This window comes from Protopterus annectens, chromosome 2.part0 (assembly GCF_019279795.1).
Source record: "Protopterus annectens isolate FY-2018-M chromosome 2.part0, PAN1.0, whole genome shotgun sequence".
NCBI classification, from domain to species: domain Eukaryota; kingdom Metazoa; phylum Chordata; order Ceratodontiformes; family Protopteridae; genus Protopterus; species Protopterus annectens.
Window position 1 is genome coordinate 1,827,874,559 of NC_056728.1, and position 22,122 is coordinate 1,827,896,680.

At 38.4% G+C, this 22,122-nt stretch overlaps 1 protein-coding gene across 3 annotated transcripts in view; it reads left to right on the plus strand.

Moving 5' to 3' along the window:
* Nucleotides 1-22,122, plus strand: part of LOC122793646 — a 1,742,332-nt gene that overhangs the window by 1,711,497 nt on the left and 8,713 nt on the right. For all 3 annotated transcript variants that reach the window (XM_044061857.1, XM_044061859.1, XM_044061858.1), the window contains one exon: nucleotides 2,690-2,893. In XM_044061857.1, the coding sequence (XP_043917792.1) occupies nucleotides 2,690-2,893 (204 nt within the window). The remainder of the gene's footprint in view (nucleotides 1-2,689; nucleotides 2,894-22,122) is intronic.

Sequence of the window (22,122 nt, forward strand, 5' to 3'; positions counted from 1 at the left end):
AAAGTCTTCAGCCAAGGCTGGACAAGTTCTCAGTTTCAAGCATATATCCTGAAGAAATTTAAAGGGACCTCCCCATTGTTGATAGGTGGAATCATCTGTGTCAGTGGAGGAAGACCTGAGTGGCCTTCACAGATGCCTTCTTCCTTAGGGTTTGATCCTGACACAGATAGCATCATGTAATCTAGTTCCCACTAAAGGACATATCACTTGGGAATACTTCATCAGAAATGAAAAACACTTCAAATGGCAGGCCAAGGAAGTGTCTAATGTCCAGATAACATATATACTGACCTTCTGGGTTAGGCTCCACCTCAATTTATAACCATTGCTTCAGTTCTAGACTCTTTGAAGGCTGCGTTCTTTGGAACCTCATTGGAACTATTCTCATATACCCCTGCTTGTACAATGCTAGACCTTTTTTAGAGCATCCAAAATCTTGTTGTTTTGTTTACAACAAAAGAGCTCTTAATTGTCAGACCACACTGTGGAACATCAAGCCGATGACATAAAACAATAGAAAAGAAAGGCTGAGGGGATAACTGATGCTACGCTGAAAGCAGAAACAATGTGTCAGGCTGGGCTGGATTTACAGATTGACAGAGATGTATCTTAAATGTAGATGTGATGCAATGCCTGCAGCATCCATAGACACACATGGATGAGGATGTAACTTCTGACTGAGATTGCTAAAGTGCATATCCTTAATGCTTCATTTGATGTTGGTCTGCTGTTTGAATCTCAAGTCCATTAAATATTTAAGAGACTGGAGGAGAAGAGGAAAACTATATAGTTGGTTAGGCAACTATTTTGTTTGCCTATGCCAAGTATGAGAAGAAATGGCCCTTTTACCAACACCAGGGAAAATGTAAGGCAGTGAAATGTAAAAAGGCAACCCATAAGAGAAAAATGTCAAGGGCTCACAAAGTGAAAATCTGTATGCATGCCTTCTGGGCACCAGCCATGACAACCTTTCCCTAACCCCAAAACCTATCCTCAGCCCTTAGTCCACCCATATCCTTCCATCTCTATTCCCTGTGTAAAGCAAACTGAAGGAAGGCTAGGCATGTTAGTAGAGAAACTTAACCCTGGACACAACAGGTAGTATCCAAAGGATAAAGGCCTTCCTTTGAAAGGAAGCTAAAGTTTAAAGGGGCACTCTGAATGCCAAGCAACCAGGAGAACTCAGTTCAACCCCCTGTGAAGGAGCTCTTTCTGCAGGGGGGAGCCTATACAAAGAAGAGTTCACAGAAGAATTTTATTGAACACTTTTCCTAGTTCCAAGAAGTGAGGAGACAGTTGTAGATGTATCCACCCTAAAGAAATATTTCAGAGTGCTACAGTTCAAGATGCAAATCCTAAAAGCTCTTGTGTCTCTTCTTTTCCTTCAGTATTAGATGGTCACACTGGAATTTAAGGATGCCTATCTTCATATTCCCATCCATATGGATCACATATTTTTTGTACATTTGTGGCAAGGGAATGCCTGAATCAATTTGCTTACTTGCAGTTTATTTTGGTTACTGTTTCCCAGTGGTTTACAAAATGTCTGCCTCTAGTAACTGCACATTACCAAAACAAGGAGTGTGCATTTTTACCCTTATATTGATGAGGGCTTGACTGTGACATTTATACAGGAGAGGATAGAATGGGCTCTGAAATTCAGAACTTAGGAATATCTTTGAATTTACCAAAGTCAAACAAAAACTCCTCAAGCATAGTGATTACATTTCTGACCCAGGACAAGGTGGAATTCATGGCAGGATTTCCTGAGAGATGTTTCTAAAAATCTTGGTATCAGCCAATGAGTGCTTGCAGATTTTGGGGTTCATGGCATCAAGCATTTTGAAGTTTCATCCGGCAAAACTGCTCATGAAGAAACTACAGTGATGTTTCAGGGGACTTGGTGTCAGCATTCCATCATTACACCTCACAGGAACTGATGTAGTGGGTCAGTCAAATCCAACTGAATCAGGGGTATCCTTCATGTAGCAATCCCATAATCAAGTCCTGTCCATCAATATTTATCTCTGACTTAGCATGAGGAAGGAGGTCACTCCAGAAATGTCAATATCTAGAGCAAACTTAGAACAAAAGGAGTCCTTCAAGATCATGCCTCACAACATACATTGGCTTGTGGAAATAGCTGTAACATATATATAAATATATATATATATATATATATATATATATATATATATATATAAAAAAATATATATATATATATATATATATATATATATATATATATATACGCATTTATGTATGCGTTTGTGTGTTTTGTGTGTGCGTGCGTGCGCGTGTGTGTGTGTGTGTGTGTGTGTGTGTGTGTGTGTGTGTGTGTGTGTGTGTGTGTGTGTGATTTTGTCCATGGGTGCTCACAAACAGATGAACTACATTTTAAATTATCTACAATAAATAGTAAAATGTAAGAACCAATTAAATCCAATCTAATACTTTTCTACAAAAGCTGTAACGTTTATTTAGAAAATGCTTTGCAGGTTTGCTGTTCCACCCAATGGACAGTGAAACCTTATAATTAAGTTAAACAAATCCAAATTATTGGTATATTTGAACTGACTCAAAAGTGAGTGTAGCTAAGACTGCTGAGGATTTGATATTTGCTTTTAACCTATTGACTGTGTTTCTTGTTGTTCAAAAAATTCTAAATTTTTTCTATTATGACTCCAAGAATTCTATGGCCAGATCTACAGCTGAGGGAGTGACGCAAGAAAATGGCCCAGTTAGCCAGAATTCCACAGAACAATCTTCAATAACACCAGAAAAATGGTATTCAGAAGCAACAATCCTTGATGATGAAGTTTCAGACACTTTCTGTAGGCAAGACGGTGCTCCCAAGTCGGAGGCCACTTACAAAGAGGAAAAAGGAAATGCTGTAAGTGACAAAAGTGCTAAGCATCATTATAGAACTGTAAACAGAATAGATATTCCTTAAAGGGCAGCTTACTAACTTCTTTTAACAAAGAAACCTGACACATGGGTACATTGTGACCAGCATGTAGAATGCCAAGGAGAACTGAAAAGCATAAATTAACTTTTTTTGTAGATTTTGAAGTGTGCTGTAGAGTTCATTGTCACTGAAGTCTGGTGATGAGAATTTACCTGTACACTTACTTTTGCAGTGCAAGTTAATTTATTTGCGACACATTGTCTGTCCCAGGGTTTGATAATGTATTAATTATAGCAAATTACCATACAGATAATCATGGTATTGCAGCATATAACACATTTACTACACAATTCAGAAAATACATTTCTTTATTTTTGTTTGTTAAACAGGCCCCAACTAAGCATAACATATTTTGAGTGGAGGCTTTGGAAGAACGGCTCTACTAGAATATATATATTAACATACAATGTGAAATATAGTGGGAACATGTTTTTTCACAATACACTGTGTAGTGCATTCTAAATGTAGTAAAATCCAAATAAATAACTCATTTACAGATAGAAATACAAGGCCAAGATAAATATATAGGTAACAGTCTTGATTAGCTAGGTAGAAAGGAGCAGAGCAGTGCAATTTACTGTGCAGTATATCACAGCACACAACATTGTAGAAGAGAGACAACACAATCTTGCTGATGACATTTATAGGTTCATAGGTTCATAGGTTGGTACTAGGCTATCGGCCCTAAGGCCTATGCAAGTCTAGCCATAACAATTCCCTGGAAATTTTTTCCCACATTATTTACTTCTCTGGGCCCCTGTCTAGCAGGGTGACTGACATGATCCCCGGGGTGAATTTCCTATCTCCCATCCAATCATCAAGGTTCCTTTTGAAGAGGGCCAATGAGGTGCTCTGCTTGATATGTATGGGCAGTCTATTCCAGAGTATGGGGAGTCTCTGGGTCAGGAACCTATCCCTCCAGCATGTTTTGTTCATTGTGATGATAAGGTTTAGATCCCTGGAACGTGTGGCTCTGAGGGATTGGGATTTCTTTAAGTGGAGCATGTCCAACAGCTCAGGGTTTGACATGACCTTGTCTGTTAAGCAGAGATCACCTCTGAGTAGACGATATGCCACAGAGTATAACTGGAGTTTTTTTAGACGGTCATCATATGGCATCTGCTTTAGGCCTGTGATTCTTTTAGTGAGGTATTTCTGTGGCCTTTCCAGCTGTTGCAGATGTCTTGTGAGGTACATACCAAATGGGGCATTATACTCTATAATGGGTCTAATGAGGGATGAGTACAGTGGGACAATGACCTCCTTTTTTCTGGATGAAAAGCCCTTAGTGATGAGGTGTGCCACGTAGAAGGATTTCCTGATGGTTATCGAAAGTGAGACCACTGTCCACTTGTGTCCCTAAGTCTCTCATCACACTTTCGATGTTTAGTGTCCTGCCACCTATGTGGTAGTTCATGGGTACATGCTTTTTTCCAAAGGGGATAACTATACATTTCTTGGCATTAAGCTTGAGCCCATGGCTCTGGCACCAGGCATCTGTTTCTGTAAGGCCCTTTTGTAGAATATCCACATCATTTGGGGATTCAATAATAGCTCCCAGTTTGCAGTCATCTGCAAACTTTGTTAGCCAGAGTCCCTTAGTGTTGGCCTGTACTTCAGAGAAGTAGATGCCAAACAAGAGTGGTCCCAGGACTGAACCCTGAGGTACTCCACTTGTCACTTGTCTGGAGATGGATTTGGAGTCGGCTACTTTTACAGTCTGGGTTCTGTCAGTAAGCCAGTTGGCAACCCATCGAGTGATGTAGGGATTTATGCCCAGCTTAGTAAGTTTATCTATGATTCCAGAGTGGGGGATGGTGTTGAAGGCCTTGGCGAGGTCCAGATAGGCTGTGTGGACCTCCTTACCCTCGTCCACAGCTCTGGAGACTGATTCAAAGAAGTCAGTCAGATTCAGGAGACAAGATCGACCCTTCACAAACCCAAACTGGGTGGGGTCCAGTGTCTGGAGGTTGCCAATGTCTTTGTTTATAAGTTCCATGATAATGCGTTCCATGCCCTTGCAGATCAGGCATGTCATACTGATGAGACGGTAGTTTCTGGGATCCAAGGTGGATCCTCCCTTGTGGAGCGGGATAACTGTAGCTGTGCACCACTCAGTGAGCACAAAGCCTGAGGTAAGGCTATGATTAAACATGACACTTAGGTGGGGTGCCAGTTCATTTTGAAGTCAATGTAGTACACAGCCTGGGATGTCATCTGGTCCCATGGATGCTGTATTTTTAGCTTTGGAGAGTGCTGTTTTTAACTGTGTGGCTGTGATTATCAGAATTTGGCATTTTTTTGGTATTGAGATGGGCCCTTTAGGGGGTGAGAGGGGAGTGAAGTTGGCACTAAATCGATCTGCCAGGATATTGACAATATCCTTGGGATCAGTAAATTTAATGCCATTCTGTTGTAGCTCAGAGCAAATCTGAGCATTGCCATTTAGATTCTTGACATAACTATAGAATGCCTTGTGGTTGTCTATGGAATCTTTGGCAATTTTATTTTCGTAACTAGCTTTTGAGGATTTTATGAGGGATCTCAGCTTCTTACTGATGCTGGTGAGGGAGTTTTTTGCATCCTGGGATTTTCCTCTTTTCTGCAACAGTTTTTTCCTTCTGTTGTATAGTTTGTTCATTGCAGGGGACCACCAGATTTGCTTCCTTTTTTTGGAGAAGAGCATCTTGGTTCTATTTGGGATGGCACGATTCATGCACAAGTGGATGTGCTCGTACAGTGCCTTAGTGTAGTATTCTGCAGTCGAACCTCCAGATCCTGTCTGCGTGAGTGTTGTGAAGTTTGTCACTTCTGACTTCAGTAGCATGAAGTTGGCTTTGGAGAAGTTTTTTAAGGAGGTTTCTTTACTGGGGGGTGGGATGTGGATGTCAAGGGTGATTTGCTTATGGTCATACCTGACCAATGAGGGGGTGACCACTGGTGTGGAGCATCTATCTCCAATGTTGGTAATGACCAGGTCTAGGATATTGGAGCCCCTGGTGGGACAATGGATTAGTTGATCCAGGGCGTTGGAATTTATGAATTCCAAGAACCATTGGGAAAAGGAGTTGGTACCCGAGTAGTTTTCCCAATTAATGGCAGGGTAGTTGAAATCATCTAGTATTAGGGTGCTTGGTTGTATCTTAATATTTTCCAGTATGTTTAGGAAGGTGTAGTGAGAATTTTGGGGTATGGTGGGGGATCTGTAGCGAGCTACAATTTGGATTGCAGTCTTACATAGTATTAGTTGCACCTGGAGAATTTCAGATGCATTGTGTTGAGCAACTAGCCTGGAGGTGTGAATATCCTTGGTGAATATGGACACTCCTCCACCTTTAGTGTTTCGGTCTTGGTTTTGTGGCCGAAAAGTGTGGTAAGAATTGTAGCCTGGTATTGCAGGGGTGCTCTCTGGAACCTTGAACCAGGTCTCAGTCACTGCACAGATATCGATGTGCTCCATTTTTAGGAGTGCCTCGAGAGAGTGCATTTTGAGGTTTAGACTTCTAGCGTTGAGTAGCATTACCTTCAGATTCTGCATGCTTGTATCCGTTACGGTGGTGGTTTTATCCTTTGAACCTTGCCTAAAAAAGGCACTATAGGGGTGGCAAGAGCTTTAGCCAGTAACCTGAATCCCAGGGGTGACAGGTGCAGACCATCTCTGGCAAAGCATCGTGGTTTGTTGATCATGTCTTCCCAGGCAGACAAATACTGGATCCCCTTTGAGTGACACCAGAAGCTTAGCCAATTGTTGAAGTCAATCATTTTGTCCTTATACTGTGGTATCATGTCTCTTTTCCTGTAGTCCAGGGAGGTATGTCTCAAGTCATTTACTCCAGCATGGACAATGACAGAGTCATATTTGTACTTGTTGTGGAGTGACTTGAGTGCATGTGTTATGTGGCGGATCCTGGCACCCGACAGGCAGCTGACTGCAATTTTCTCTTTGTTTAGCCTGGTGAGTGGAACATCAGTGTGCCTGACTATAGCGTCACCTATGAGTAAAGTGTTGGGTACATTGTCTTGCCTTAGGGGCTGTTGTTGGGTGGCACACTGGTGTTGTGAGCTATGTGTCACTTTGGTTGTGACTGGTGTTTGTTTGCATTTCGGCTTCGGAAGTCCTTGTTGCTTGGGCAGGTTAATGTTAAGGGCCTCCGCATATGCAGGTTTAATGTTGCTATGTGTGGGAGTTGATGGTGTGGGTTTTGAAGGGCTATGAGTTGCTAGAGGTGTAATGCAGGTGTTATCCTTCTCCTCTTGACTGTCTAGCACAGTCTTGACTGGAGAGAGCTTTGCTTCCAGTTTGGCTATGTAAGTGCATCTCTCACAGGTTATAGTGTTGGGTGTTAGGAGGAGAGGATTGTCTGTGTATATGGGGCAGTTAATATATACCTTCAATCTGCAAAGCTCTTTCCAGTGGTGAGAATCAAACCTTGCCCCTTGTGGTTGAAAGGCATATACCTTAACCACAGTACTTTGTTCCATAAATTATGTTTTCTTTTTGTGTTGTGGGAGTGAGGAAAGAAGAAGAAGGTGAGTTTCATGTTTCTTTTATCCCTTTCCTTTTGCTATAAGTTGATGGAAATTTGGAGTCGGTATATTAAGAGACAAGGGTGGGGGCAAAGGGTCCACATTTAATGGTGCAATGCACTTGCTTCCTTGTAAGAGTGATTGTTTATAATGTTTGGCAGTATTTTGCTGTGATTCTTTGCAGTACAATTGCATGTAAATTATGATATGTAAGCTTAAATATTTGTGTTTCATCTAAGTGAGATGATAGAGTTAGATGTTTTAATTTCAGTGTATGTGTTTCGTCTAAGTGAGATGCAATTAACTGTGAAATTGTTGAATTTATTGTCATCTTCAGGTATTGAAATATAGAAGGACTGAACCTGGTAGGTGTAGTTTGTTAATGCACTGTCATAAGAACATGACCAGAGGTCTGGCATTCAACGGAGGATTAAGGAGGCATTAACAAGCTCAGCGGTCCAGAGTTTGATTTCCTAAAGCAGCATTGTCTGACTGTGTGACTGAGCAAGTCACTTAACCAGACAGCACTCACTCCCAGAGCTGGATCAATGTCAAATGAGGCCCTAGGTAGGGTAATGTGTCGGTGCCCCTTCATACACAGTCATCCCCTCATAGCCATTCGAGTGTCCCATTACTTGGCTATTTCTCCCCAGTTACCATAAACACTGTTCATACCTCTAAGTGTGCATACTGTTTTCTGCTTTACTTCTACAGTGAGTACTGATATTTGGATTTAATTTAAAACTTTTATTTCAAATGTTATAGCACAACAACTCATACACTGATAGACATTTGGTAAACAAAGCAATACAGTTTCACAATGAACATAGACTTAGCATTAAAGCTTCTCTGTCCTTGAAACTCATATTCATTAAAACCCACACTCAATGAAAATGCATCTGGCCAGTGGTGGATTAAGTTTACCTTTGAACTGTTTTCAAATCATAGGCCCCTTGCACACATATTTAGAACCATGCAAACATGCAAGAGTTCTTTGATTCATCTTGCTGCTTGTAATAAATTATATCCCTTGTATAACATGGTACCACTTGTGATTGTGTGTTTTAAATTTATAGTTTTGAACATTTTTCTAGTAAGCAACGAAACAAAACATATGAACCAATAATGACAAAACTGCCCAATTCAGAACAGTTCAACAATAAAAGTTAACTCAGACTCCTTTCATTACAATCCAACAATATCAATCAACATGCACAATCTCTGCAGAAGCAAAAGTCATTTGAATAATTCCACATTAAAGAGATCTGTAACTAATGAAGAGGTTGCTGCTATTCAGTACTTCATTTACAAATTCAATGTCTGCTGCCTTGAAGAATAATAGCTATGTTACATTTAAAAAATGTTAAGCTGGTAATATTGCAATAGGGAATGGATGGCAAACTGAAAACAGGTTCATAGTTACTAGGCATATCATCCAAAGGAGGATTTCCTCAGGAATGCAGCCCCCCACCACCACTGAAGTACAGCACAGTATCACCAATCCACCTATCTATATGCTGTGTAAGTAGAACTCACAGGCTTCTCTATCAAACACAACCATGCTACTAACAATGCTTTTCAACTTTATAGCACAATAGTGATTATATTTGCTAAACAAAACAGTTGCACACTGTAAACAGACTTAGCATGAACAGCAGTAAAATTCTCTTCCTTTAAAACTGCTTAACCTGAAAATCAGTTCCTTGAAAAATGTACCTGAAAGTTAGTTCTTAGAAAAATGTAGCTTTCTAGTTGAGGTAACGGATTCAGGCTATTGTTTCCTGTAACTAAGGTACAGTGAGCCTCAACAAATTACAAACCACCTATCTCTAATGAGGACATTTCACTCACACACCCTATCTACATCTCAACTTTTTAGTGCAAGAAACCTGGGCAAAGCATAAAATAAATAAGGGCAGATTTTAAAAATTGCTATCGTGAACTTTGAAAGTTGCTAGAAAAGCAGGATTTGTGTTAATGTGTATTTTTCTAAAGGGTATGAAGTCTGAAACTTAAATATCTATAATTATTTACTAACTTCAATTTTCAACGATTTTCCAGAAATATCCCAAATTTTATGAGGAATAGACCAAAAATATGGGGCAAAAATCTGGACATTCTGCAAAAGTCTGGACAGTTAGAGGTATGCTGCCTGCCTACCTCTTATTACACACATATGCACGCAATCACACACACACACACACACACACACACACACACACACACACACACACACACACACACACACACGCACGCACACACACACACACACACACACACACACACACACACACACACACACATCCCTACCTACCTCTTACACAAAGACACACACCCCTCTTACTTACCACTTTTACACACATGCACCTAACTCTTACTTGTCCGTCTGTGGTCCACAGTCCAAACATCTTCCTGTCTTTATATTCTGCATGTGCAAAAGACAAAGAAGTAAACATGTTGCACAGACACAAGGCATGTGCGAATGGACACAAAGTGCTTCCTCTTTAAAAAATATGTATTTTATTTTTTAAATTAAAAAAACGAATCTCCAAGCTAGTAAGCCCTCTCCCAGTCAGCAGGGTCCTCCTCCCAGCCAGTGGGCTCTAAGCAATTGCCTTGGTCACCTAATGCTGGATCCAGCTCTGCTTCCAGGCTGAGTCCTTAAAAGGTCCAGTAGAGATCAGTGCTACACCCCAGATAACAACTAGAAAAAAAAAAATAAATAAAAAAGTTATACAAGTTTGTGTAGGGAAATCAGATTACTATGGAACCCTGGCTGTGCCGTTGCTCCTGTCCAGGTTTGGCCACATCTAGCTTCTCTCCAATCACTCCCTCCTTTCTCTGCACACCATTTCTCCTCCCATTCTCCTCTCTCCTCTCTCCCACTGCACCTTATGCTTATCTCATCTTTCTGATGTTCTTTCTCTCTTTTCCTAAATATATACAATTTTTGCAGTTCATTTTCTGTTCTCCATGCTCTTCTCAGCCTAATTAATATCTCCTTCACTCTTTCCAATGGCACTAAACCAAAATTTACTCCAATGCAAACCTGTGCATTTTTATCTCACAATTGTTATATACTACACATATCTAGCCATGTCATCTTATTTTGTTACATACTGTGTTTATCTTACTATGTCATTTATATTTGTAATTGTACTAGAAATGTTCTGCTACTACTGTTGTAACTTCACCGCCTGTAATCTTTGCAATATCTTGTGTACTTTTATATCAAAGTGGAGTTAATATTTTTCTGTTTGGAGCTTTTCTCCCCAGGCCATCACTAAAATGGACTTGTTTACCCAGTTGGAATAACATAGTTAACAAAAGTAACCAATCAATAAATCAGTCAATCAATCAATCAGTAAATAAATATTAGTATGTTAAATCAGGGATATAAACTTCAGTAACAGATTCTCTGTACACTAAAATGAAGATGTGCTAAGCACGCATACTGGAAAAATCTACAACAGGTGTAAGTTATGCATGGGGTATAGCAATGGTATCTTGATTACACAATCGGATTTAAAGTTAATAACACCAGCAGAGTAAGGAATGAAAACACGGAGATGGAATCTGAGTAGAAGGTAAGAAATCCAGTGATAGCAGGAGAGCATTTGCAATTCAATTTTATACAGCAATGATTCTATACAACTTTCTTAAAACCATGCTTAATAAGAATTTATCTTAAGTCCTAGAAAAAAAAGATACATCTGTCATAAGTAAAACTAAACACTGTTCCATGAATGTGTTGATTATTCAATAGTTAAGATGCAAGAAAGTAGAAAGTGTAATCACCAAAGCAATTGTAGGAAAATGGGTCAAAGTGAAGAATGCAGCTGCACACTGTGTCAGCGTACTTTGAGTGGCAGGGCATTTGTCAATGGCATGCAGGGCAGAGTACACACATCTAAGGCACTGTGGTTAGGTATTGGGTAAATTCTAGCCACATAATTCCTGTAATGGTGATACAATGATAGCTTTTAAAGTACATCCAGGTGTACATTTAGCAGTTTTGTTGTATACTTGCCCTGGTTGTTGGCTTGTGCTGAAGGGGAATTTCTAAGTGTGTTAGGAGTACATACATAGAAGGTTGAAGAGCAAGTATGCTATATTTTCTGCAGCTGGAGTCAGAGCCAGATTGTGGTCAAATGGGACCCTAGGCAGAGTAATGGACTAGAGCCCACCTGCCCCCACAACCATTGCACTGTCCAGTTACTTGGCTGTCTCTCCCTAGTTATCATAAACACTGTTCAAACCTGTCAGTGTCCCTACTGTTTTCTTCTTTACTTTTCCAGTGCTTACAGGCATCTGATTTAAAACCTTTATTTCAAATTTCATAACACAAACAGTGATGGCTATTTGCTAATTAAAATACAACAAAATAGTCTCACATTGAAAACAGATGTAGTCTATGAGAACAGTAAACTTCTCCTCCCTTGAAACTCACATTCATTGAAAATACATCTGGTTAATGGCAGATTATTTGTACATTTATATCCGCAGACATCTCCCAAACCCAGCAATTATAGCCACATCTTTCCCAGATGTCAGTGTCAAAAAATTAACAATAATAATGACCAGTGCCAAATACTTCAAATTTGTTTCATACAAACACACAAACACACAATAACTAAAGTATTCCAGCTTAATTCTCTCTCTCTCACACACACACACACACACACACACACACACACACACACACACACACACACACACACACACACACACACACACACTAGTGCTGCAAAGCCAGATTGACTGTTAAAACATGACCAGAAAAGAGCATAAGATAGTTTCATCCACAGAGAGCCCCTCACCCCCACCAGTAGTTATAACTACTTTGTTGTCTATGCACACCCATTGCTACAAAGACATACATTACATTTACTTTATTGGTAGCTTTGGATGAACTACATGAAATTGTATAAAGGTCACTAGCATCATACCCTAAGATCTGGCCATGTGTAGCAGAGCTTAAAAGGAAAAGTATTTATAAGGGTATAAGAATATCAACCACTTGATAACATATGCTAAGTAGTCAATACACACAACCTCTGCAGATGTCATCTTAATAATACCACATTAAAGAACTTTTACTAATGCAAATGTTGCTGCTGGCAAACAACTTTGCATTTAATTGCTTCATTGATAAATGCAGTGGCTGCTGCCTTTGAAGAAGAAATTGCCTGTGTTTCATTAAACAAATAGTATGCTGGTTATATTGCCCAAACATTTCCTGAACTAGATCATCTATGCAATAGGAAAAATCTGTCAAACAGTGGCAGCAGGTTCACAGTTACTAGGCATGCAGCCCTGGAACCAGCATAAAATTCCCATTTGCTCCAAAGCATTGTCTGGTTAAATGACTTGCTCAAGCTCACACAGGAGGTGAACAAAGCTGGAAAGATTAAAACGCTGCACCCTTGCCACCGGGAGCAGCTCATTAACAAACTGATGCTTTAGTCTTCTGTGCTAACTACCAGGCTAACCATTTTTAACCTAATGCAGAAAAATTCTTTACAATCCAGTCTTGTAGAGAAGACCGTATCACAGTAATATGCAACAATGGCTACATAATGGAACTTGAAGATCAGACCGTTCTGATCATCACTAAATAATGCAGACTATATGACCTGACAAATGTAAAATCATGTGCATGTCCTGAAGGCTGTAAAGAAGGCACTACAAAAATATATTTCTAAAATACCTGTTTAGACAATATTACACAGTCCAGGCCTGTTAATTAATTCATTTCTTAGTGCAATGAATAATGCAAAACAGTTACGAACAATATAAATGGTGCACAACCCACAAGTTATACAAAATCAGAACTATTACTGCATATAACATAGTTATTTTTTTTTTTGGGGGGGGGGGTTACATGTGTAAAGGACACACTTGTATCTCATTTTTGACCTGCCCAGGTCTTCTCTGGCAGACTACTCTATATCACTTAAAAATTTACTAGACACATAACTAAGTGGGACATTTTCCACACACACACACACACACACACACACACACACACACACACACACACACTCAACAAAAGCCAGCTCTTGCTGTTGTGTTGTGTAAGACACCTGCCATTACTCTAAATACCAGCTACAGACATCTGTTAGTTTTGCTTCTGATTTGGAATTTTGAGCCCATGCTTAGGATGTGGACATGGGCAAAGCAGGAAACCGCTTAAAGCATCAGTACAGGGTCACTCAAAAAGTAAGAAAAGTTTACTTTTTCAATTTAATGTTGTGATCAGGGCCCCCTGACAGCATAGGGTCTTAGACAACTGCCTAGGTTGCCTAGTGCTAGATTCAGCCCTAGATGAAGTGCAGTCATTCATATGCTGTCTTGTCCAATACAGCTGGCTCCCTTTTGATTGGTTAATAAAACAAGTGATCTGACATTTTGGTCATGTTTTTAGTTTTTGGTCCATAGTGACACCATGTCAATTTACTTAGCTGACTTCTTCAAGGGACTTCTCATTATGGAACTGTATTTGAAATGAAGAGAAGTAGGAATGACCATTGCTGTTAGACGTACAAAAAATGCAAGACCTTGCTTTGAGTTATTTTGAAGTAAGTGATAGGCCAAACTCAATATCAAGTTTCTGTCTGAGGCAAGCAAGATTAAAGATGGGGAGACATCAGTGATATTAACAGCAGAAAAGAAAAAGTAGAATCCTGATGGGTAAGAGAAGCAAAGCTACAGGTGGAGTTCATGCTATTAATGAATCCTCCGACCAGTAAAGGGCAGAAGATTGAACCCTGATGTACTCCTTATGGAAATGATGTTGGCAGTGAAACTGATTCTGCTTATTCAACTGCTTTAGATCTCCCATTAGATGCTTGAAAAACAAGTGCAGAGAGTGCCTGATTCTAAATATAGTGCGAATATCATTTTCTTTTTTCTGTAAGTGTAATTTGTTGATGAAATCATATTGCTACTGATAGTATTTCATTTAATGAAATATGACTTGTTTGCTATGTAGACAGAAGTTACAGCTTGAGATATGTCATTAAGATACTTGAACAACAGTGCAGAGATTGCCTGACTTTATATACAGCAAATATTAATTTTCTGTTTTCTGTAAATGGAATTTGTTATTGAAATCATGACGTTTTTGGTAATATTTCATTTAATGAAATATGAGACATTTGATATGTGAACAGAAGCTACAAAAATCTATATTGACATGGGCCCCCAAGCACTAGGGGGCAAGACATAGTTATTGTTAGTAAAACTAGATACTTATCATTACTACAAATTATAATGTAGGTGAGATTTGATAGACCCATGCACATGATGGGAAGATATTTAAAGACTGTCCACCAAGGTAACTGACTAACTTTCAGAAAAGTGCAGAAGTTGAAAATGTGCACAGGAAGCTTATTCCAGAGTATGGGCAGTCTTTGGGAGATGAACCTGTCCCTCCACCATGTTCTGTTAAATGTGGTAATGAGGTTCTAATCTCTGGAGCGTGTGGCACAGAGGGGATTGGGATTTCTTTAGGTGTAGCATTTCAAGTAGGGCTGGGTCAGACATGGCTTTGCAAGTCAAGCAGAGATCACCTCGAAGTAGATGATAAGAGACTGAGAACAGCTAAAGTTTCTTGAGTCTGTCCATGTAGGACATGTGTTTAAGGCCTAGGATCCTTTGTGTAAGGTACTTTTGTGGCCTCTCCAGCTGTTGTAGGTATCTGGTCAGGTGCATGCCAAACGGGGCATTATATTCGATGACTGGTCTAATGAAGGATGTATAGAGAGAGATGATTACCTTTTTCTTCCTGGATGCAAAACCTTTGGTTATAAGATGTGCCACAGAGACGACCCATACTCTGGAATCAAGCAGAGCACCTCGCTGGCCCTCTTCAAGAGAAATCTTGACGAGTGGATGGGTAGCAGAAAGTTCACTCCAGGGATTATTCCAGTTGCCCTATTGGATAGGGGCACTGTGAACTAACATTGGGTGACATGGTGCCTGGACAATTTTTTTTTGGGGCTAGGCTTGTAAAGGCTTCAGGGCCATTAGTCTAGTACATACCTATGAACCTTTGAACCTATGAAGAACTGCGCATAGCTTGATATAGAAAGCTGGCAGCTGAGTTGGCTTGGTTTGTGAAGAGCACGTGTGTCGAATGATTTCAAAAATAGTACAGGAGCATAAATAGGAGTGGAAATTAGACTCAGGTTATTGTCTACATATGATGACCATCAAATCAGTAACAATGGTAATGCTAGTAGTAATAGTAGTAATAATAGTAATAATAATAATAGTATTAATAATAATAATAATAATAATAGTAATAATAATAGTAATAATAGTAATAATAATAATAATAGTAATAGTAATAATAATAGTAATAATAATAATAATAATAATAATAATGGAGCAAATGTGTTTTCTGATTTCAGCCTCCACCTGTTCAAAGGTAGTTACTAGGTTTGTAGTCCATGGGACCATTAAGAAGCCTAGCCCAAATTTCCATTCACCCCCATGTACTGTCAGATTAAGTGACTTTCTTAAGATCACAAAGTGAGCAAATGAATGCTAAGGGAATCAAACCCTACATCAGAGGAATTACAGCTCCCAGCCTTAACCCTCTGCATGAGGTACCTGACTGTGGCTAGACTATGCAGTGAAAATGCAAGCTGAGATAAAGACTTTTCATTAGACTTCAAGCATTACAGACACTGTACCCGTTTAACTGAAATCACACTGTTTTAGTGATTAGCATGAGACTCAGAAGTTACTGTCCATGCATGTGAACAAATGGTTAAATGGAGGCATGGGAGTACTTACTTTTCCAAAATAAACCCTCTCATGCAGCAGCAGAAAAATATTTAATCGTAATTGTGGACACATTTTTAATTTAAAAAGATTGAATATATATTGCTTTATATAATGAAAATGTTAACTGAATTTTAAATAAAAGTAGTAATTGTGGTGACCTGCACTACATTATATTAAAAGTTATGTAACATTTCCTCAAGTGATATAAGCATTATTTAAAAGGAAGTGACAAGTGGCCTTTTTCTGGAAGGAATGTACAGTGTCATATAAATTGTCAAAAAAAAAACATCCAAAATGATAGCTGTTTTGTTCTCACTTTATTTTATTTATTTATTTATTTTTTTTTTTGAGAATTTGGTTATTTTGTCTTGTTTACTGAATTCTGGACATATTCATTCAAGAATCCAATAAAACCAAGACAAAATCCACAGCAGAAAACCTCAGAGATAGCTACATTATAACCGGAGAAACAATGTCCAGAAACAACAGTCTAGCTACATTATAACCGGAGAAACAATGTCCAGAAACAACAGTCCATGACGATATTTCTTCTGATGAAGACAATGCCTCCAAGTCAGATTAAGTTCACACAGAGAAAAAAGTGAGATTAGTAGGTGGCAAGAAATGTTAAGCCTCATTAATAAGGCAAGTTACTTCAATCTGCATTGTTAAAGAACAATCAGCCTATCTCATAAATCAAAGAAATGTTGACACATTAGTCCATTCTGATCAAGATACTTCAATCACACACAAACACACACACACACACACACACACACACACACACACACACACACACACACACACACACACACACACACACACACACAATTACAAAAAAAAGATACTTCGGTCACAGTCCAGAATGCAGGAACATTATATAAATGATTAAACTAAAAACAGAGATTACTACATGTATAAAAATATGGAAGATATGTTTAATATACTCAAAAGAATAATAAGCTTTTGTTCCTTAAATAAACAGAACTTTATTAGCTTTCCAAAGAAATCTACTAGGTTAGCCAGGAAGAATCTTCACTTTGCAAACATAAAAACTAGTTTGAGTTGAGGAACTGAAATATGCCTATATCTTTTCTTATGAGTTCGTCAAATATGTGTTTCATTCCCTTATAGATAAGGTTGGTAAGGCTTATTGTTCTGTTTTTTACCAGAATCAGTAGTCGGTCACCCTTACGAAGGGGCAAGACCTCAGTTGCTCCCCAAGATGCTAGTATGAAACTATTTGAGAGTCTAAGGTTGACCAGACCAGTAGTGGTGATTTTTAGTTCCTACTTAGCTGTGAAAATTTTGATTTTTTTTTCTAAGCTATTTGCTTAACTTCTTGTTTTCAGTTTATTCCTAATGGCAATAGATTTTTTTCTTTTGTTATAGAGGTTGTTTATAGCAGGATTCCACCACAGTGGTTTGTTCCTTACATTGGCATATTTGTATATCAGGTTGGGACCCATAGTCAAAACAGAAACTCTCTGCAAATGTAGTGATGTCAGCTATTAGTTCCTCGAGGAGAGGGGAACTCTTAATCCATTTCAGGCCATCAGTTATTTGCAGCAAGTTTACCTTGAGAAATCTTTAAAAATAATAGGGTTTTGGGACAGTATGAGTTGTATTCTGCTGGTGAAACATACTGAATGGTGGTCAAATCTAACCACTGATGAGGTAACTCTAGGTATAGAACATAGTGGTGTTTAATTTATGATGACCATAGCCAGCAAATTTGAGCCACTGGTAGGCAGGGTACTGTCTAATTTTGAGAGAGTTTGCACTGATGAACGTTATATTGTGCATACTTATTTATAGTACTATAAATCATTTATTGGTGAATAGTTGATATTCCTAAAAGTAATAGTGTCTGGTTCAGTGGTGAGGGACTCAAGCTTATTTTTGTATGCCTAACAGATTATAAGTGTTATAGAATCAATTATTTTTAACAACATCAACATAAGAAGGCTTATTTTTGGTGGGTGACATACCGGTGTGATATGATTGTGGGCACTGATATCCTAGGGCTGCTGACAATATGCTTTGATGAGAGGATAGTCTCCTAATGTATTATCTATACCTCTCACATGTAGATTCAGTGTGTGGGGGGTAGAGGTAAATGGTTGACAGTAAGCATGAGACAGTCTGTATACTGCCACAGACTGCCTAGTATTAAAGAGATGACCACAGATGGGGCAAAGATAGCCTGTGGTCCCATTGTTCCAGAAATTGGAGCACAGTGGGCAAGCTGGTATATAATATGCAAAATAGAGAGTTTTATATATTTTAGGTGTTAATACCCTGCCTAATAGAAATATATTAATGTCAGGACTTTTATATTAACTACAATGTTCTTAACAGATTAATTATCAATAAACGTGGATTTATAGAGATTTATCTGTTTTACTGAGCCCAACTTATAGGAGCAGGGTGATATCCTAATCTACCAAGTACTGATAAAAAGGGCATTGTGTTACTGTACAACAAGAAAGGCAGAAAAGGGTGCAGCTTTTGCAATAACTCATTTCTCCTTACAGATAAGATGTTGTCGAGTTGTGTGTCAAAATGCCCCTGGACTGTGCTATGGTAAGGACTGAGCAACAATGCAACTCATGCTTGAATGCACTGGGGGACAGTTAGGGAGCATAGAAGATAACAGTGAAATTTTACAGCCAATGACTTGTGACTATGGAGTGCACTGTGTCCTACTCCTGCATGCTGCACTAAGGAGCAACCCACTCAAATGGAGAGTAGAGTCACTCAAAGAAGAGCAATATAACAGCTAAAGAAAACAGTCAACAGGCCAATCAGAACAGTTTTTATTTCTATGCCTCATGTGAGGAGACACCTAGAACACAAGGGATTGTACCTTGTCTTGTAGCTTTTCTGACAAGGTAAACTAGATCTAAGTGTTCCATCTCACAATATTAATTATATTTTTCATCATATACTGTTTACCTCATATTACTCTTAACAAATAGTTTGTATATTGTCAACTGAAATAAAAAAATCCCCTATATATATATATATATATATATATATATATATATATATATATATATATAGTAACTGATCGCCCAGCCCTGCAAACACACTAAAACCGAAGCAAAGAAAACCCACTCATGTGACGGGCATTGCCCCACCCCCCTTCACTAAATATACTAACTCTGAGATTGCACTACTGTGGCGGTAAGGGGCAAAGGTCAATATGCTGGCCAAGTGGTTACTTACCCATAGTGATCTGTCAATGTTTTGAGCGGTTGGTCTTCTGGGATTTCTCTTTTTGTCTCAGTCTTTTAAAAGTTGGGTAAGTGGGATTTTGGTGTACTGAAGTAGACCTATATATCTATATATATATATATATATATATATATATATATATATATATACATGCATGCATGCATGCATACATACACACAAACACATATCCTTATATGTATCTTTCCTTTTTCTTATCCCTTATTTTTTCTGTCATCTAGATGTCCATATCCATCTTCTAAATAAAATTTAATTCATAGTAAGCTGTGAAGACAAATGCTTGAGTCCCTACACAAATCATATACTTACTAGTGTCCCCCTGCATATCCCTTTGGCTTTAGACTGGAATAAAAGTGAAAGTAAAAATGGCCACAATTATGTATTTCAAGTTATTTAGGTCATGCATGTGCACAACATGTCTGCTAACCCACTTAAAGCAAACTTCTGTGTACCCCTCAGATGGTAGATTGAGATGAAAGCCAAAGAACTAACAGTCACAATAATGTACTTATTTTTTTTTTGGCCAGACATTTATACACATCTGATTTTTGATTGGTAAGAAAGCAAAAAAGATAATGACCACAGTAATGTATTAAACATATTGCTTCTAGAAAGTACAACATATAATGACTTTCTTTGCACACCACTAATGTCTGATTATGAGGAAAGATAAACAAATAATGACTGCACTCTCATTAGTCCCATATATGTTATAATGATCTTCTATGCACACCTCTGAGAAGGCCTGGTTTTACCCTAGGTTCCTGGGCAAAGGTTAAAGATGGGTCCCCCCACTTATCCTTTGTCAAAAACTCCTTATACTGCCCTCAGAAGTTTTGATGGCCTAGATATTCTGTATGCATTATTTAAAAAGATAATTACTTAAGTACTGATGTTTTTACTGCTAGTCAGAAGACTTTTGCATGTGTCCCGTCAATATGGAGTGAGTCTGCAGATAAAAATTTCATTTTTAACACATGCTTTCACGTACTACATTGTCACTGACAAGCCAAGTCTATCAGAAGATGCAAATACCATACACACACACACACACACACACACACACACACACACACACACACACACACACACACACACACACATGCAAACACACAAACACACAGACACACATACATATCACATTTACAGGCAAATTGGAAAAAAGTCAATTCACCTACGTTGTGTATTCAGAGGTATTGGAGGAAACCACAGCTCCTAGATAAAATACATACAGAGGGAGGGAAGCCATGTAGACTCCAGACAGCTGGAACCATATTAAAAAACTCAACCAGAAAACAAAGTGCTGTGAGAAAGCACCTGTACCCACTGTGCCAATGTGCCAGAAATTAGTTGTTTTATGGATATCATGCCCAGACTTTTAGACATGGCCACTTATTGTGTATAATGCTGATACCTGACTGTGATGGAAAGTAAAAGAAAATATGGTCAGCTTATTATTCTTATATATATATATATATATATATATATATATATATATATATTGCAATACCTCCTAGCTCACATAAATGTATAAGCCACTGCAATGATTGTTGTATGTTAATTCAATACAAAGATATTGCTCCTGCAAGCCAAATCAATGACTGCTAAACTATGATGAAACAACATCATGGGTAAATCAGTTTTATCCATAAATGGCCTTAGTACCCTTCAAATACAGTCACTTTATTGACTGTGCACACCTTAGATGTCTGATTGTGGTTAATAACTGAAAAGAGTGTAGTATTCTACATTGCATCACAAAAAATGCATTACTTTTGCAAAGCCAGAATGACCGTTTAACTTGAGTAAATAATAGTAAGGCCATTTTCATGTACACATAACACTTGTACCAAGCAATTAGAACCACTTTGTTAATTGATAGACACCAGATGTCTGATATAGATAATTAAATAGTGTTGTTAGTAAAGTGTTTCAACTTAATTTAGGAAATATATAACAAAACTTTTATGGGGGCATATATCTAGCAAAGTTCCTTACAACTCCAGGTCATTAAAATGATTAAAGTGTAACCATAATGCACAAGTAACACATCCACACTCAAAATTCTTTACTTTGGGGGCAAATTATGATTTTGATGTTCTGACTACAACTTAGTGCAGTAACTCCAATTGACTTGTTTTATTGTGTGATTGGCGAGTGGCCCCTGTTATGGTGGTGGACATAGAATCATCTCAACCATGCATGTAAGTAAATAAAATACAGATTTTTTTTTCATTTATGATTTGAATGGCACCACAGGATACAGTTGTAATTATCAAGACAATCATCCTCAGCCATGAAAAAAAATCAGTAATATAAAAACTGCAATGCAAAAACAGAGCGGCAGTATTAGTCAATAACAGGCAGTGCCCTGCACTTCCAAGTGGTAGATATTCATACCATTTACATATTGGTATATCTTGAGAAATTGTAACTACCCATACCATTTATGTGCTCATATGGTTTGGAAAACTGTAACCAATGAAATAATGCAAAGCTTCAGAGTAAATCCCTCAATAACTCTGAACCAGAAGAACCTGGTGCAAGCCCTTCTAGAATATCTCTTTCCAGAG